At 41.4% G+C, this 19,467-nt stretch overlaps 1 protein-coding gene across 11 annotated transcripts in view; it reads right to left on the bottom strand.

Annotated features, from left to right (window-relative positions):
• ITPR2 (inositol 1,4,5-trisphosphate receptor type 2) overlaps nt 1-19,467 on the bottom strand; it is a 364,184-nt gene that overhangs the window by 75,269 nt on the left and 269,448 nt on the right. For all 11 annotated transcript variants that reach the window (XR_013394522.1, XR_013394523.1, XM_077935647.1 and 8 more), the window contains 3 exons: nt 18,858-19,044; nt 11,371-11,627; nt 9,343-9,543 (listed from right to left, as the gene is read on the bottom strand). Coding sequence is in view for 9 of the 11 variants with exons in the window: in XM_077935647.1 (XP_077791773.1) it covers nt 9,343-9,543; nt 11,371-11,627; nt 18,858-19,044 (645 nt within the window). In the remaining 2 variants the exon portion in view is untranslated. The remainder of the gene's footprint in view (nt 1-9,342; nt 9,544-11,370; nt 11,628-18,857; nt 19,045-19,467) is intronic.

The raw sequence follows: 19,467 nt of genomic DNA, 5'->3' as shown, positions 1-19,467 counted from the left end.
CAGAAATGCTATGTATCATACAAGGTCCACGGCTGGATCTTAGTCAAACTAAGACCTTTGCCTCAGGCAGAAAGGTGGGATACAGAAAGGGGGCAGCTGGCATGTTTTCCCTCAACTCACCACCTACCCAGCTCCATTTAGCATGCTCAGAGCATTGTCCCCATTTTCCCATTGCAGCAAAGTGTACTTACAGGTGGTCCCAAGTCACCCACAACCTTTTGGGTCAGGTGACCCCAGAGATTGTGCTACTGCTGCTCTGCAGTGCAACACTTTAGTATTCTCAAACTTTAACTAGTATTTTGTGCCACTATTACAGAGTAGCATAGACTCTACAGGACCCCCTCTCCTACAATGCCTCACTCTAGAACAGAGCTGTGTGTCACGATACTTTAGCGTGTTGGCTGCAGTGTGTAGGTGTGTCGCGCGAATGCTCCCTGCGCTCCTCATGGGGCTGGAAAGGGGTTAGTTTAACCTCTGGTTTGCTAGTAAAACTGAATTACAAGCTATTGTCCTGAGGGGCTCTGGAGAGCCTGATACAAAAGAGGAGGAGGAGGAGGAAGGTCAGAGCATGAACAGTGCAGCAACAACTGTGCCTCAACCAGCAGAATGTCTTGTTCCTGGCCCTAGGTAGTGCCATGGCTCAGTGATAGAGCACATGCTTCAATGGCAGAAAACCCCAGGTTCAATTTCTGAGAACACCAGGCAGGTCTGGGAAACCCTGGCAGTCAGAGCAGAAAGTAGTAAGGTACATAATCTAATGGTGCTAGATTATGTAGATTTCATTATCAATAAATCACTTGTGAAAGGTATTCAAGGGTTTTAGATCATATGTGGCAGTCAATCAATAATATTGTATTATGGGAATAATCTACCCAAAATTAAGCTTCTAAAAACAAAAGAGCAATAATTAACTAATGTTTCAGCAACTAATTTGGAGACATATTTATTTCCAATGGGGGAGAGTTAAACATGTGAAATGAATGGGATTTAACATGCTTAACTTTGGTTAGATCATTGCCATAATACAGAACATTAAGATTAATATTTATTACTTTGGTACCCAAGAATTAGAATCATAGAATCATAGAGTTGGAATAGACCATAAGGGCCATCGAGTCCAACCCCCTGCCAAGCAGGAAACACCAGCAGAGCACTCCTGACATATGGTTGTCAAGCCTCTGCTTAAAGACCTCCAAAGAAGGAGACTCCACCACACTCCTTGGCAGCAAATTCCACTGTCAAACAGCTCTTACTGTCAGGAAGTTCTTCCTAATGTTTAGGTGGAATCTTCTTTCTTGTAGTTTGGATCCATTGCTCCGTGTCCGCTTCTCTGGAGCAGCAGAAAACAACCTTTCTCCCTCCTCTATATGACATCCTTTTATATATTTGAACATGGCTATCATATCACCCCTTAACCTCCTCTTCTCCAGGCTAAACATGCCCAGCTCCCTTAGCCGTTCCTCATAAGGCATCGTTTCCAGGCCTTTGACCATTTTGGTTGCCCTCCTCTGGACACGTTCCAGTTTGTCAGTGTCCTTCTTGAACTGTGGTGCCCAGAACTGGACACAGTACTCCAGGTGAGGTCTGACCAGAGCAGAATACAGTGGCACTATTACTTCCCTTGATCTAGATGCTATACTCCTATTGATGCAGCCCAGAATTGCATTGGCTTTTTTAGCTGCCGCGTCACACTGTTGGCTCATGTCAAGTTTGTGGTCAACCAAGACTCCTAGATCCTTTTCACATGTAGTGCTCTCAAGCCAGGTGTCCCCCATCTTGTATTTGTGCCTCTCATTATTTTTGCCCAAGTGCAACACTTTACATTTCTTCCTGTTAAAATTCATCTTGTTTGTTTTTGCCCAGTTCTCTAATCTGTCAAGGTCGTTTTGAAGTGTGATCCTGTCCTCTGGGGTGTTAGCCACCCCTCCCAGTTTGGTGTCATCTGCAAATTTGATCAGGATGCCCTTGAGTCCATCATCCAAGTCGTTGATAAAGATGTTGAATAAGACCGGGCCCAAGACAGAACCCTGTGGCACCCCACTAGTCACTCTTCTCCAGGATGAAGAGGAACCATTGATGAGCACCCTTTGGGTTCGGTCAGTCAGCCAGTTACAAATCCACTGAGTGGTAGCATAGTCAAGACCGCATTTTACCAGCTTCTTTACAAGAATATCATGGGGCACCTTGTTGAATGCCTTGCTGAAATCAAGGTAGGCTACATCCACTGCGTTCCCTTCATCTACCAAGCTTGTAATTCTGTCAAAAAACGAGATCAGGTTAGTCTGACATGACTTATTTTTCAGAAATCCATGCTGACTATTGGTGATCACAACATTCCTTTCTAGGTGCTCACAGACTGTTTGCTTAATGATCTGCTCCAGAATCTTCCCTGGTATTGATGTCAGACTGACTGGGCGATAATTATTTGGGTCCTCTCTTTTCCCCTTTTTGAAAATAGGGACAACATTTGCCCTCCTCCAGTCTGCCGGGACTTCGCCTGTTCTCCAGGAATTCTCAAAGATGACTGCCAGTGGTTCTGAGATCACATCTGCCAGTTCTTTTAATACTCTTGGATGCAGTTCGTCTGGCCCTGGAGACTTGAATACATCTAAACTAGCCAAGTATTTTTGTACTATCTCCTTAGTTATTCTGGGCTGTGTTTCCTCTGCTGAATCATTTGCTCCAAATTCTTCAGGTCGGGCATTGTTTTCTTTATCGGAGAAGACTGAGGCAAAGAAGGCATTGAGGAGTTCAGCCCTTTCTGTGTCCCCTGTTTGCATTTCACCATCTTCTCCTCTGAGTGACCCCACTGGTTCTTTGTTCTTCCTTTTGCTACGGACATACCCATAAAAGCCTTTTTTGTTGCTTTTAACCTCTCTAGCAAGCCTGAGTTCATTTTGTGCTTTAGCTTTTCTGACTTTGTGTCTACATGTGCTGGCTATTTGTTTGAATTCCTCTTTGGTGGTTTCCCCCCTTTTCCATTTTTTGTACACATCCTTTTTTAATCTTAACTCAGTTAAATGTTAAGATTTTAGATAGTAAAAGACTTTAGATAGCCACCCTGGCTTCTTTAGGCACCTTCCATGTTTCCATCTCATTGGTATTGCCTGAAGTTGTGCTTTTACTATCTCCCTCTTAACAAACTCCCAGCCATCATGAGCTCCCTTTCCTTTTAGTATTACTGTCCATGGGATCTCACCCAGCACTTCCCTAAGTTTTATGAAGTCGGCTTTCTTAAAGTCAAGAAATTGAGTCCTAGTATGCTTGGCTGCTCCTTTCCGCTGTATAGTAAACTTCAGAAGAGCATGATCACTCGCGCCTAATGATCCTTCCACTTCTACCCCACTAACCAGGTCATCAACATTGGTTAGGACCAGATCTAAAATGGCTGTTCCTCTTGTTGCTTCTCCCACTTTCTGGACAATGAAGTTGTCTGCAAGGCCAGTGAGGAATCTGTTTGACCTTATGCTCTTGGCTGAGTTTGACATCCAACAAATATCTGGGTAATTGAAGTCCCCCATTACTACTATCTCCCTTCCTTTTGCATGCTTGGCCATCTGTTCCAGGAAGGCATCATCTATGTCCTTCGTTTGGCTTGGGGATCTATAGTAAACTCCCACAATGAGGTCCCTGTTATTCTTCTCTCCCTTAATTTTGACCCAAATGCTCTCACTTTGGCTTTGAGGTTCTAAATCTTGGATCTCTTCACAGGTATACACATCCCTGACATATAATGCCACTCCTCCTCCTTTCTTGTCTGGTCTGTTTCTCTGAAATAGATTGTATCCCTCCATTATTACATTCCAATCGTGGGACTTATCCCACCAGGTTTGAGTGATGCCTATTATGTCATATTTAGTTTGCTGTACCAAGAGCTCAAGCTCATCTTGTTTATTTCCCATGCTTTGCGCATTAGTGTACAGACATTGAAGTCCATTAATCATTCCCCCGTGTCTCTTATTTAAGGATTTTTTCCTCCCACCACTAGGTCTGCGTGCTGTTTGCTCCATTTGGTCTATGACATTTGGATGATCATCTTCATCAATTGATAGACTCCTACCTTCAGGAGCACTGTCTCCCTCCCCCACATTAGTCAGTTTAAAGCCCTCCTGACGAGGTTTCTGAGATTTTTGGCAAAAACATTCCTCCCAACCGTTGTGAGGTGCAGCCCATCGCTTGCCAGAAGTCCATCTTCAAGAAACTGCAGTCCGTGATCTAAGAATCCAAACCGTTCCTGTTTACACCATTTGCGAAGCCAGCTGTTCACTTCCACTATTTTTCCCTCTCTCCCTGGGCCACGTCGTTCAACTGGGAGGACAGATGAGATGACAATTTGTGCATTTAATTGCTTCAATTTCCTGCCCAGAGCCTTGTAGTCTCTTTTGATCCTCTGGAGGCTATTGCTTGCAGTGTCATTGGTTCCCACATGAACCAAGAGGAAGGGGTATTTGTCAGTGGGTTTTATGATTCCTTGCAGTCGTTCAGTTACATCTTGGATCTTAGCCCCGGGGAGACAGCACACCTTCCAAGACAGCTTGTCAGGCCCACAGATCACTGCTTCTGTTCCCCTCAGTAGGAAATCCCCTATCACCACTACACGCCTCCTCTTAGGTTTGGTCGGGGTTCGTCCATGAACTGTCTGTTCCAAGGTTGCCTGCACATTCCCTGAGGACTGACTTTGCTGCTCATCTTCATATACCTGATCGGCTGTAATGAGGGAGAGATCCTCAAATGGAGTCTGTTCTTCGTCTTCCATGCTAGGGGAGAGGACTTCAAAGTGATTGTGTATTTCTAAACAATCAGAGGGAACCCTGAGCCTCCTACTTCTTTGAGTCACGTTTCTCCATATATCTGGCACCTGTGTTGGTGAACTAGCCTCCTTCTCAGGGGTGTCCCCTGTCTCCTCCTTGGTGGAGATGGTGTTCTTTGTTGCTTCTAAGAAGAGCTCCAGCTCTCTAATTCTTTGGAGCGTAGCTACACGTTCCTCCAGTTGCTGGACTTTGTCTTCTAAGAGGGCAATCAACATACAATTGCTGCAGTTAAAGCTGCCTGCAACCTTTGGCAAGATGGCAAACATTGCGCAGGAACCGCAGGCGACTGCAGCTGTTGCCTCACCCTCCATCTTGAAAACGTGTCGTTGGGGGTGGCTACAGTGGTCCTCCATCTTAAAAAGCGTGAAGAGAGGACAAATAACCCCCCCCCAAAAAAAAACCTAGGTCTCCCCAACAAATGTTTGAGACTAGCTCCCCTAAATCTAAAAGATGGATCAAACTGCCGTGCAAGCTCTGATAAGCTCCTCCCACAGCTAATCACCTGACTCAACGGAAACCCTGCCCCCTCTGGCCTTTGCACAGGGAGAGCAGCTAATCAGCCACAAACCCACACACAAGAAAACCCTTTTGCTCCTCCTTCAGCTGCTCCCCTGCAAACTCTGATAAGCTCCTCCCACAGCTAATCACCTGACTCAACAGAAACCCTGCCCCCTCTGACCTTTGCACAGGGAGAGCAGCTAATCAGCCACAAACACACACACAAGAAAGAATTGTTATTGTAAAAATTGTTTTGCAGCTTTACAAGTTGTGACATTAAATCTTTTGAACCACATCCAAACACAAGAGCATTTGTAAAGGCATTTTACAAATTAAAACTGTTCCTGCATTGCCCAGTGATAGGTTTTGTGCTAAACACTCAAATCCCAGTCCAAACCTTCAACATTTATAAAGCCTGAGAATTCTCAGAATAATAAACTGCTAGAACCTTTACAGCATAGCCAAGACATCTGCTGAAGAATTATTAAAAAGAAAAGCTAGAAATGTGTTTCTTGGTTTCATTGCCAATGGGGTAGTCAGAGGCGTAGGAAGGTCAGGTTGTACCCAGTGCAGAAAATTTCTTGTCACCCCCCTGCAACATTGATTTTTTTTTTTTTTTTTGCTGCAAAAATGGTTTTACGTTATTTCACATTTTCATACAAAGGAATGTGGATTCTGGGCCTCTGATAACAAGTAGGTGACTGTGGACATATAGTTAAATCTACTGGATGGCTTGTGTTATTTTATTTATATTTATTGTTTATTTATTCAAATTTATTTTTAAAAACCTGCAAAGTGGTTTACCACACACACACACACACACACACACACACAAACCCACAGCAGTAAAATCAGTAAAATCAAGAAAAATTAACAATCCTACTTTAAGATTAAGATTAAAATTACTTCAACTTCCTAAGCATCTAGGTATGCTTGCCTAAAGAAGAATGCTTTTAGCAGGTGCCCAAAAAGAGTCTAGCAAAGGCATGTGCTTTGTTGCAATAGGCAGGTGCTGTCACAGTGCAGGTGCTGTCACAGTAAACAATGCAGTACAGATGTTATGCGGAACCTGTAGTAGTGCTTGAAACTACTGACGGGGAGGTTTTATTTATTGTGATTTCACCATGCTCTGTATTATCTGAAAAGGAAAACATTTATTTAAAAAGCAGGACTGCACAGCAGCAATCTAGTCTCATCATGATCAGTGGGACTTATTCCTGAGCTGACGGTGCTTAAGATGGGCTGCAATCCTATGCATCCCTTGCATCCAACTTGTACCTAAAAATCTGCACAAGCCTGCACCACAGAATTGTAGACTTGGAAGGGACCCCTGAGGGTCATCTAGCCAAACCTCTGGAGCAATGCAGGAATCTCAACTAGACCATCCCTGACCGATGGCCATCTGTCTTTCCTGTTTTCCCCCTCAGCCAGGACACACAACTGGAGGTGGGGGGAAAGATAAATTTTGACAATGGGGCAGATTTGTCAGGCATGCACAGGAACAGCTTGAAGACTTTACACAAAGAGGAACCCCACATGCATGTAAGAGGCAGGGAGCCAGTTCAGATAGAGAGAAAGACATTTGGGAGGGGAGGAGAAAAAGAGTACCAGAGTCATCTCCTCTTTGGGATGGTGGCGCTAGGGCTTTGGGACTACCCTCCCCAAAATATTTACAGTACTTGTCTTCAATGTATTGTTACCACCAATGTATTGTTATAAATTAAACACTTTCTCTAGAATTAAAGTGGCAGAAGTAATCAGTAGCATCAAAGGAAAGGCAAGAGAATAGTCCCTAATATATACAAGGGAGACCCAGATACACAAGCATACAGAGGTAAATAATGTGGCCTTGGGGAGAGGGGTGGGAATGTACAGTTTGCTGTACTTAGCCTTGAGATGGGAGACTGAAAGGGCTTAAAAAATAAAAAATAAAAGTCTTGCGTCTAGGAATATTTTTCTGCAAAAGCATCAGACTGGTTGTCAAAAGTGTGAACTTCATTAATAGACCCTAATTGGTCAATTAGCCACAGAATAGCTTTGCTGCTTTTTCTCATCTTCTTTTAATTACACAACTGCTTTTTTTGGGGGGGGGGGTCCTAGCATCACGCAGGGGAGGTTGGGGGCAAAGGGGAGGCTGGCCTGCCGAGCGCCCAGGGCGGCGCTGAGCTGCTGCTCCCAGCGCCACACGTGGGCAAAACGGGGCGGCAGCGCTGCCATTGTCCCACACGCTCCACTTTTGGGGGCAGCAAAGGTTTTTCGGAGGGGGGTTTGGGCCCGAAGGGGGTGCGCAGGACAGGCAGCGGCCTTGGCAGGCCTCCTCAGCAGCCCGGAAGGTCGGCCTAGGGGAAGAAAAGGAGGCTGAGTAGACTAGGCCTTGCCTTGCCTTCGCCCCGCCCCCAACCCAGCTGGCCAATCGGCTGTGTGCAGGGGGCGGGGCGAAGGCAAGGCAAGGCCTAGTCTACTTGGTGGCGTCTCATTTTCTTCCCCTAGGCCGACTTTCCAGGACCTTTTTAAAAAAATGCCTGCTCCAAAGGTCTCTTTTTACTAAACTAGGGATTATATAGCTATATAATTTCATCATTTCAGTTAATATCTTGACCCTGCTCCACTCAATGGAAATTTCAGCCTTCACGACATAGGAAAATGGCCAAGTAAACAGCTGTTTTCATGGAGGAGGGTCAAGATATTAACTGATATGCATGAAATTCCATATATAGCTATATAATCCCTAGTGTACTAAGATAAGACCTTTGGAGCAGGCGTTTTTAAAAAAAGTTTTTTTTATGAACCACCCTAGTAGGGCAGTAATTGTTCCTTGATAATTTGTCACCCCCCTCCATGATGGCACCCGGGGAGACCCACCCCCCGCCCCCTTCCTATGCTCCTGGGGGTAGTTAATTTGTTTTCTTGTGTTTCTGCAAAGACCACCTGTGCATTCTGTTGCCACAAACATCTTTGCTTATATACTAATGTGAAAGCATGTGCATAAACATGCTTTCTGTAAGAAAAAAATATTGCTATTGTTGTCACCGTGTTAGTTATGATAGTGCCCATTTTACATATGCACATACATTCATATATGTACTTTAGGGCAGGAACAAAGATGGTGTGGTTAAATACTCGGAGTGGGAACCCGCTACTCCAAGGCTGCCAGGTTGTCATCAGGAAAAACAGGTTGATCGCAATCTACTGGTTGATTGCGGGTGCCCCTGAGCTGTGATCAACAACTTTTGCTTCCTAAAAAAAGCTCAACAATCAAAATCCAGTGGGTAGATCACTGCCATTTTTTATAGTAGGAGTAGATCACAGTCTCTTGGGAATTGGACATGCCTGACCTATGACAATGCAGGAGGAAACAGTGCAGATGCTATGCCTGCTATATGATCCTTCTCTGGTCCATCCACTCTCTCTCTCCTTTGCTTGCTTTAGTGATCAAGACTATAGCATCACTCCACAGCAAGCATGGAAGGATGATGAATGGAAGCAAGACAGAACCGCTACAAAACCTCTCACTCAATCTTTAGCATGAAATGTAAAATCAGGTTCACTAGGTTGCAAACTAGGAACCCTACAAATACCAATATTAACTGATAACATAACCAGAAAACTTACCTTACATGTGTTCACTCAACCACTTAAATTTGTGGAATCAGCACTGCTACAGGTGCCACATAATATCTGTTATGCATTTCAAAGGACTCAATCATTTAGTGTGGCAGCATCTACACTTTGGAACTCCCTGCATACTGAGCTCATGCAGGCGTCTTCACTTGTTTAAACAAGTCTACCCACTTTATAAAATAAATAAAATAAATAAACATGCAGCTGAAAAAATACGCCAAAAAAGGCCTGGTCTAGTTTGAAAAAAAATTCTAGGTTTCTTTCAGACCTGAATTTCCAATGGCATTTCTAGCAGCATAAAGAAATGAAGCATAAAGCATCAGTTATTATCATGCTATTAATTAGGTGATGACACTTTTTGGATGCAGATCGGAATTCAGTGAAGATACTTCAATGGAAGTTTTTAAGTTACCTGGTTTTCATGGCATGGACCTTGACAATATTCAGTCAAGCTTTCAAGTGTTTGGTTCACCAGAGCTACATTCTTCTCATTGATGTACAAGCCCAAAAGTCCTAGTCCACCTGTTGTACTTCCACAAATGCAATCTAAAAACTGAAGTGTCTCACATACTAGGTTGTAGTTGGTCTTGTTGTTCTGATTTCTTAAAAAGTTCTGAAAATAGGGGGGGGGGAACCCTTATTCATATGCAGACATCATATTAAACACGCTGGTTCAATTCAGTCAGGCATTATCCCAAACCATTGTTAAAGTAGCTTAATTATTGCAGTTTCATGTGATGTCTGAAGTGATATTCACTACTTTGCCACCAACTGATAAAAAAAAAAATAGAAACCACAGTCTGAATAGGTTTTGTAAACTGTGGTCTGCACTTAGTATAATTTTGCATTATTGCATTATTGAATTGACAAACCATAGTTACGAACCGAAGAAGCTCCCTTACAGTGAGTCAAACTATTTATCTTTTTTTAAAAAAATCTTTTTTATTGGTTTTACAAATACAAAATACAAACAGAGAATAAAAAGTATATCTATATACTGTGAAGAGATTCTCCGAATCTCAAGACTCAATACTGTCAACAATGACTGACAGTGGCTCTCCAATGTTTCAGGCAAGGAAAGGCTCTCTCCTAGTCTGAACTGGAGATAATGGGAACTGAACCTGGATGCAAAAGGACCATTGCTCCACAGCTAGAAGCTGTGCTATCACAGAAGCAGGAGTGAATTTGGGATTTTTTTGGATTGGGGGTTGAGCAGATAGAAACCAGCTCTAAACCATGTTCTAAATTACAAAGCTTGCTCTAAAGTTCAAACCCATGGTTAGTGCAAATTATGGTCTGAACTGAGCCAATACTGAAAACAAATAGAAGGAACAAACTGTCACAAATTAGCAAATTTTGCATTATCATAACTCTCCTCCAAATTAATTTCCAGGGTTGAAAATAAAAATACTAATGTCATTCAAATCAAGTAGTCCTATTTCTAGGGAGTAGCACTGAATTTTTAAAAAAAGCTTTAAAGATTAAAACATGTTAGTACACTGGCTGCATAAATCATATCAACAAGTTTATTTCAGTTTTTAAGATAAATATGCTTCCTTATCATCACTTGTAGACAACAAAGTTTTAGTCAGAGAGGATTTATTGAAAACAATGGACCAAAGTTAGTCATGTTCAGCAGTGGCCACCGGTAATCTCCTGGCTTCCCAGATAGCAGGTTGCTGGTGTTTACTGAGGTACAGAGTGAGGTGCAGGGCACTTGGTGTGGCGTGTGGTAGTAGTCATTCTGGAACTCCCAGAATGAAGTCTCTCAGAAGCCATCATGCAAAATTTGGATACACTCTCTTAAGAGGTGTCCAAATGCATAGAGCACAGACAAACAACTTTGCAAAATATATGGTAAAAAGGTAAAGGTACCCTTGCCCGTACGGGCCAGTTGTGTCCGACTCTAGGGTTGCGTGCTCATCTCGCTTAAGAGGCCGGCAGCCGGTGCCGTCCGAAGACGCTTCCGGGTCACGTGGCCAGCGTGATAAAGCTGCATCTGGCGAGCCAGCACCAGCGCCGCACACGGAAACGCCGTTTACCTTCCCGCTATAAAGCGGTACCTATTTATCTACTTGCACTTAGGGGTGCTTTCGAACTGCTAGGTGGGCAGGAGCTGGGACCGAACGATGGGAGCTCACCCCGCCGCGGGGATTCGAACCGCCGACCATACGATCGGCAAGTCCTAGGCACTGAGGTTTTACCCACAGCGCCACCCGCGTCCCTAAAATATATGGTAGGTTGTTTTAAACTATTTACATTTCAGTGAGATGTAGGGTAGAAAGCATGGGCTGCAAAATATCATACAAAATAGCTTCAAATCTCTATCAGATGTTTTAAGGCCTGCTCATACAATGAGCTTCCTCCACTTGTATTACTTTCATACTTCTGTGGCGGCTACTCCTTTTGCAAGGTTAGGGATAAAAAGTCAAGAGCATACCTGAAGTTCTCGATTGTGATTCTCACATAATAACTGAAGAAACCTTAGTATTGGTTGCATAATCACAATAGCAGGACTCATTGTCATTTCTTCTGAAGATTTTTCATCTATATTCCCGGCATCTGTTCCAGCACTCATGAGATCTATTTCTGGGTCCATTTCTCGGCGGTATACGCAATAAGCTTTAGATGTTGCCATTGAGGCTTCTGTTAATTGCCCCTTCATTCCTTCTTTCAGAAGCAGATTTGAATCTCTTACTATACATAAGATAACAAATGTATGATTATCATAAAATATAAATGATTGAGCTACACTCAAGTTCTTGTGAGAATAAAAAAAACCTGTAAAGCATTTTGATACAGAAATACATCATTAGAATTTGAAGTGATCCTTTAGTCTCTTCTATGATGCTTTCGGCTTGTTGGTGTATCAATAAAAAGGTGGTAGACTAACGACCTATATTATAGCAAAATCTTCCCAGCACATGGTGGCAGGCATGAATATGAGTCAAGATTTTGGTAAGGACACATTGAGAACCCAATCACATTGAGAACCCAGCCAACATTGAGCTGTGTGATAATTCAGGTCAGCTACATCACATATATTTTGGATATCCGTGCCACAGTTCTTAAACTTATCACTTTAGGGGTCTGATTCAGATAAACTACTTATCATATGATAAAATTATTCCTAGATTGTACCACTTGTAGAAATTGCAAGAAACTCCTTGAACATATAAAACTTAATGTTAAGGAGGCTTCCAGCCTAGTCTTTGGCCTCTTTTGTGACACCAGTGTTAACCACAGTTACTAGTTTACATGGACACACTGACCTTGCCTACTTTGTCCCTCCAGTAGTGTACAGAGAAGCAACCCATAATCTCTGGTTTAGTGTTAAGTAAGAACTGGGGATCATAGTTTGTTCTGCTCCAACAAACCACAAGCAGAAGGCTAAAAACAACTGTGGCTACAGATTATGGTTCGTTCAGAACAAAATGAACCATGATCACACGTAATGCTAACCCAGGAACTATGGTTTGTTTCTCCCAAGCATTAGCAGGTGAGATCACTTTGGGCCCCTTCCAATCCTACAATTCTATTATTATTTAATACAGAACTATTACCCCAAGGGTAATAGTTCTGTATTAAAGGAAGGCGGATTGTCAGGGAACAACTAGGGGATCACCTGACATTTAAATAGACGTGACAATGTCACACACCCAAAAAAAAGGGGCGGAGGGTGGCACCCCAACGGATAGGAAAGCTTCAAAACAGGAAACAGAATTTAGAACAGAAATTTTGAGGATGTTCGCAGAAATAAAGCAAAGTGAGAAAAACTTAGAGACAAAACTAGAGCAGGTAGATAACAAAATTGGAAAAATGGACAAAAAAATTGAAGAGACAGTAAGTGAGCTCAAAGGACAGATTAAGGAAGTATCAAAAAGAATGGATGAGGGGCTAAAAAAGACTAAACAGGAAATGAAAGAGATAAGAAGGGAAGAAGAAAAAATGAAAGGTGAGATAGCAGACCTACACAAAACGCAAGAGGATTTAAAAGACTCTATTGCGATGAATGAACTTAAACAAAGGGAAGTGAATTTAAGACTGAGACAGATTCCGGAATTACAAAATGAAAATATAAAAGAGAGATTGACAAAGGAAATAGCACAATGGATGGAGTTAGCGGAGGAGGAAGTGGCAGGAACAATACAAAATGCATATAGACTGAGAACTAAAACCAACAAAGCGAAGAAACTCCCAGGAGACTGCTTAGTCACCTTTAAAGATAAAGAGATGAGAAATCTGATCTTGCAAAAAAATAGAGAGAAGAGATTGTACATCGAGGGAAATTACATAATCATATTTAAAGATATCCCAATAAGACTGTTGAAGCGAAGAGAACCCTATAAACCACTGGTGTATCTGCTCAAGAAAAATAGAATAGACTTCCGCTGGGAGTTCCCGGAGGGTGTCTCTTTCTTTTATAAAGGAATCAAAAGAAGGCTGATAAACCCCGAGGAAATAGGAAAGTTTACAAGAAGATACAAAGATCTCCAACAAGGAGAGGAAGAGCCGAAAGGGGCCGAAGGAGGAATAGGACGAAGGGAGGACATAGAATCAGGAGAAGAGGAAGAACAGACTGAAAGAAAGCCAGAGGAAGAGGAAGAAGATACAGAAGGAGAAGAGGCAGAGAGATTTTAGGTCCAATAAATAAAGAAACAAAACAGGAAATAAAATGTCATTAAAATTATGGAGTTGGAATGTTAATGGGTTGAACGATAAGAAAAAACGGAACGGAATTGAGCGTATTTTAAAAAAGATAAATCCGGATGTCATGTGCTTACAAGAAACGCATGTGGCTAAGAAACACAGAAAAATCCTGGTCAATAGGAGGTTAGGGAATGAATTCATCTCCTCAGATAATGGGAAAAAAAGAGGGGTAGTACTATATATTAAAAACAAAATTGAAGCACACCAATTATTTAAAGATGAGGAAGGGAGAATGATTGCGGTCCGCATTAAATGGCAAGGTGAAACAATGATAATAGTAGGGATTTATGCCCCTAACGGGAATAAAACAGAATTTTTTAGCTCACTGGAAGGAAAGTTATTCGAATATATGGACCAAAAAATCATTATAATGGGTGACCTGAATGATGTGGTCTCAGTTGACCTGGACAGACTAAGAAACTCAAAGAATAAACAAGGGAAACTACCCAAGACATTTTTCACACTAGCTAAGAACTGTAACCTCATCGATATTTGGAGACTGAAACATCCTCTCGAGAAACAATTTACATATCATTCTGAACCGAACCAATCATTTTCAAGAATAGATCAAATATGGATATCGAACGAACTGACACCAAGAATAAAAAAAATTGAAATCCAACCCAAAGTAATATCTGACCACAACCCAATTGAAATGGAGGTGAAGGGCCTAGAAGAACGAACATTCCGATGGAGACTAAATGACAATCTACTGGATGATCAAAGCTTTGCTGAAAGAATCCGAAAAAAATTAGGTGAATACTTTTTAGATAATATAGATAAAGGGGTGAAAACAAGCTCGGTTTGGGACGCAAGTAAGGCCGTAATGAGGGGCCTTTTTATCCAGCAAAATGCTCTGAAAAAAAAGAATAGGGAAAAGAGGTCAAAGGAGATCTTGAGACAGATAATGGACAATGAACAGAAGTTGATTAAAAAACCAAATAATGAAAGAATAATGCTGGAAATAAAATCCCTTCAATCACAATTTGCAATGATGATAAATAAGGAGGTCGAGTGGAATATTAAAAGGTTAAAACAAAAAAATTTCGAATTCGCTAATAAATCAGGTAAATGGCTTGCGTGGCAAGTCAGAAGAAGGAAAGAGCAAAATACAATTAACAAAATACGAGTAAATGGAGAAGAAACAACCGACCCGAAGGAAATTAGGAAAGGATTCACGGATTTTTACGAACAACTATATAGACATAAAGAAAGGAACAGCAAGAAAAAAATAGAAAGATACTTAAAAGAAAAGACCGTTAAAAAGATGTCTCCCGAGCAAAAAAAACAGTTAAATGCCCCAATTGATAGATTAGAGGTAGAAGAAGTGATAAAAGAACTGAAAAGAGGGAAGGCACCAGGCCCCGATGGTTTTACATCGAGCTACTATAAAGAATTCAAAGATACGTTGATGACACCTCTAATCGAAGTAATGAATAATATCTTAAAAGAAAGAGACATGCCCGGATCGTGGAAAGAGGCCTTTATTACAATCATCCCAAAACAAGATGCAGATTTGACACAAGTTAAGAATTACAGACCCATCTCTTTACTAAACACGGACTATAAGATCTTCGCTGGCATCCTGGCTAAAAGATTGAAAAAGATACTAAGAAAGATAATACATGAAGACCAGACAGGCTTTCTCCCGGGCAGGCTAATAAGAAGTAATATAAGACATATAATTAACCTTATTGAATATCTAGCTGAGAGTTCAGACAAACCAGCTTGCCTAATCTTCATAGACGCGGAGAAAGCCTTCGATAATGTAATATGGGAATTTATGTTAAAAAATCTGGAAGCGATGGAGGTGGGACAAGAACTTCTAAATGGTATAAGATCTATATACACTGAGCAGAAGGCGAAGCTGATAGTCAATAACGTTATTACTGAGGATATTAAAATATGTAAGGGAACGAGGCAGGGCTGTCCGCTTTCGCCACTGCTCTTTATAGTGGTCTTAGAAGTATTACTGAACGCAATAAGACAAAATAAACAAATAAAAGGGGTGACATTAGGTTCAAATAAGTACAAAGTCAAAGCTTATGCGGACGACGTGGTCTTAACGGTAGAAGACCCTATAGAAAGTATAAAGGCAATCCTGGTCGAGATGGAGGAATTTGGGAAATTGGCCGGTTTCAAAATGAACAAAAGTAAGACAAAAATGATTGTTAAAAATATGGATCAGGATGCGGTGGTTACACTGCAACATCAAACTGAAATTGAGGTGGTTAAAAAGATAAAGTATTTGGGAATCTGGATTACCAACAAAAATATTGACTTATATCAAAACAACTATGTCCCGGTTTGGAATAAAATTAAAAAAGATTTGGAGGCCTGGGCCAGATTAAAACTATCGTTCTGGGGAAGGATCTCCATGGTAAAAATGATGCTGCTACCCAAGTTTCTATATTTGTTTCAAACACTCCCCATACTAAAAGGAACAAAAAACTTTAAAGAATGGCAGAAAGCAATTTCAAGATATGTCTGGGAAGGGAAGAAGCCCAGAATCAAATTTAAGCTATTAACAGATGCAACAGATAGGGGGGGCTTCGCCCTACCAGACATGAGACTATATTACGAAGCAACATGTCTGTGCTGGATAAAAGAATGGGTTAAGTTGGAAAATAGAGAGTTATTAGACCTTGAAGGATATAATAATAACTATGGGTGGCATGCATACTTGTGGAAGGATAAAAAAAGGGTGCATAAGGGCTTCTGTAATCATATATTTAGGGGCCCATTAATAGAGGTTTGGGACAGGTATAAAGACAGATTAGAGCCGAAAATACCACACTGGCTGTCTCCGCAGGAGTTAATGAGTGTAAAGAAAGTCAATATGGTAGAAAGATGGGGGAAGTACGGGGAAATGGTCATCAATGAAGGTGGAAAGTGGAAAGTTAAACCATACGACCAGGTTAAAATGTACACACAGGGTTGGCTGCACTACTTCCAGATCAATGAGATGTTTAAAACAGAGGTAAAGGAAAGGGGCTATGAGGGGAAAGAATCAATATTCCAAAAGGAGATAATAGACAGTGAATATAAAAACCTCTCTAAAATGTACAAAATATTATTAGAATGGCACACGAAGGATGAGGAGGTGAAGTCAGTGATGGTACAATGGGCTAAGGATATCGGGTATAACATCCAGATGGAGGACTGGGAAAAGCTTTGGAGAGTCAATATAAAGTTTACGGCCTGTACATTACTCAAGGAAAACGTGATGAAGATGCAGTACAGGTGGTATATGACCCCTGTAAAACTGGCTAGGATGTATGGGACAGATAACAAATGCTGGAAGTGCAGACAAAAGGAAGGGACATTTTACCACCTATGGTGGGAGTGCAAAAAAATTAAAAGTTTTTGGGAGGAAATCTATAACGAACTGAAAAAGATGTTGGGCTATACCTTCGTTAAAAAACCCGAAGCTTTTTTACTATGTATAGTGGGAAAAGAGATTAAGAGAAAGGATCACAAACTCTTCCAGTACGCGGTTACGGCAGCCAGAATTGTGGTAGCTCAGAGGTGGAAGCAGGAGGAAACTCCAACGGTGATGGACTGGAGAGCAAAACTGATAGAATACGCAGAGATGGATAAATTAACAGGGAAAATAAGATATTTAAAAGATCAAAAATTCATAGAGGACTGGGGGAAATTTGTGGGTTACCTGGAGAATAAATGTTCAGTTAATACAACGCTGGTGGGACTTAAAGAGGCTCTGTAAAGAACTAACAGGTATTGTTTAAACGAAGGAACTTAAAAAATAGTACGAAGGGCAATAGGAAGAGATGGAATGCGACTTTAAGATTTGACTACGAATGAATGTCAACGACGTTGAAGGAAGTCCAAAATGTACGAGAACTGTTGAAATTTGGATTTGTTGTATATATGATGGAACTCAATAAAATTTTAAAATGCGAAAAAAAAAAAAAAAAAAGAGATCACTTTGGGCCCCTTCCAATCCTACAATTCTATTATTATATTTTTTCTTTCTTTTACATATGGTACTAATTTAGTTTATTTTACTTCTGATTTTTGAATTGGTAGTGACTGATTTTGCACTGAAGGTTTGTGGTGAAGTTTTATTATGATGTGGCATGTGGCATGCAAATATTTTGAACAAATGTTGAATGTGTCAGTAGTGAATATTAAAGCTGCCTGTGGTGATATAGTCCTTTTAAGATTAGTTTGCGGGTTGCATGGGCATTTGTTAGGATTCCTGGAATAATGAGCCTAAACACAGATGCCTCTCATGTCAGGAACATGGCTCACCAAAGGGCAGGGGAAGAATCAGACACAGAAATTAAGCTAAGTGAAAGAGGGACCTACTCTGCAGATGAGAGCTGGCTGACAGAGTCAAGAAAGCGTAGTTCGACCCCCTTTCTTGAGAAAGACACTGTTAGCTCTCAAGAAGCGGGAGAGTTGGAAGGCAGCCAGAGCACTACTAGGCATTCAGCAGAAAAGCAGAGGTCTGAGACTGTGTCAAGTGAAAGTGGGGAGGGCAAAGGCCAGCCTCTCAGTCCCTGTTCTAGGAGATTGGATAAGATCAGAGGGCACAATGGGAAAGGCGGGAGTTTGATGTCCTTCCTGCTGTGGAAGGGGCAAAGACTCAGACTGACCAACTATCGTCAACACAAGCAGGTGAGAAGTCTGAATGTGTTTTGTTGTAAACAAACATACATAAGAGTCATTACTTCTTATTGGGGCTTGCTTGCCTGCCAGAGATCATTACATCTCATTAAGACCTCAAGGTCAGTGTCAAACAGTAATCAAAGACATGTAATGGGAGCAGGTCTGTAATGGGATGGACGGTCAGCACCTGTTCGGACCTAGGAAGGTATTTTGCTTTCTCGCTCAGCCTGCTAAGATTTATGCGCAAGTGTTTCAGTCAGCTAGCTAGAGAAGATTGTTTTTGTTATTTTTTTAGCCTCTGAGCAGTCTTAATTTGTATAATCACTTGAAGCTTTTCCTTTTTCAGAGTTTGTTTTAATAAGGTTTCTTGTATGTTTTTATGGAACTTGTTTTTGCTTGAGTTTCTGAACCCTCCAATCTTGACTACACTTTTTGAAGTGGGTCATTCATCACACTGCCCCACCAAATGCAGAAGTTGCCTTTATCCTGTTTCCCCCTGCAAAAAGCTGTAGTTGTTTGGACTGTTCTGAGTCTGCAGTGAAATGAATGTTGGTGATGAAATACAGCCCCAGTTTTCTTTACCTCTCTTTTTTGAAACTGATACGGTCAGGTCATTGTTGTCATCGTCTTTCTTTTTGCTGCTCAAATCAATTGTGTTCACTGTTACAGTTGATCGGATTTCCTGCTGGGCTATTTTCATTCTATCATACAGAACTTTGAAAAACTTTTCCGATTTTTTCTGCTCATTCAGTTGCTGGTAAAAGGAATACTGAAGGGGGAAAGTAACCTTTTAGATATCAGCAGATTAATAATGGGAAAATATTTGCTATCATAGTACTGGACATACAAATAACATATCGCAGCTTGGCAAACAAAGACTATAGGTGGTAGTTAATAATGTCTTATGCCAGAGAAAAAGAAAGCCCACATACCTTTAGAAATGTGCTTTATTTCCAGATCTGCATAACAGAGTCATCGGGATGAAATTGTTACCACTAGTGAGCACTAGCAAAATGCAAGGCTAATAGGTTATTTCTAATGGTGCCAAATAAATATTGGCAATGTCACTCAGAACACAAGGAATTCCTTTGTTTTGTCAGATCAAGGTCCACCGAATCCTTCATTCTGAATCCTACAGTAGAGCCCTTCAGCTTTGGGTCACTAGATGTTGTTAGAGCACAACTCCCATAAT

This window comes from Podarcis muralis, chromosome 10, assembly GCF_964188315.1.
Source record: "Podarcis muralis chromosome 10, rPodMur119.hap1.1, whole genome shotgun sequence".
In the NCBI taxonomy this organism is placed as follows: Eukaryota; Metazoa; Chordata; class Lepidosauria; order Squamata; family Lacertidae; genus Podarcis; species Podarcis muralis.
Note: the sequence above shows the minus strand (reverse complement) of the source record. Positions and strands in the feature narration are given on the sequence as shown.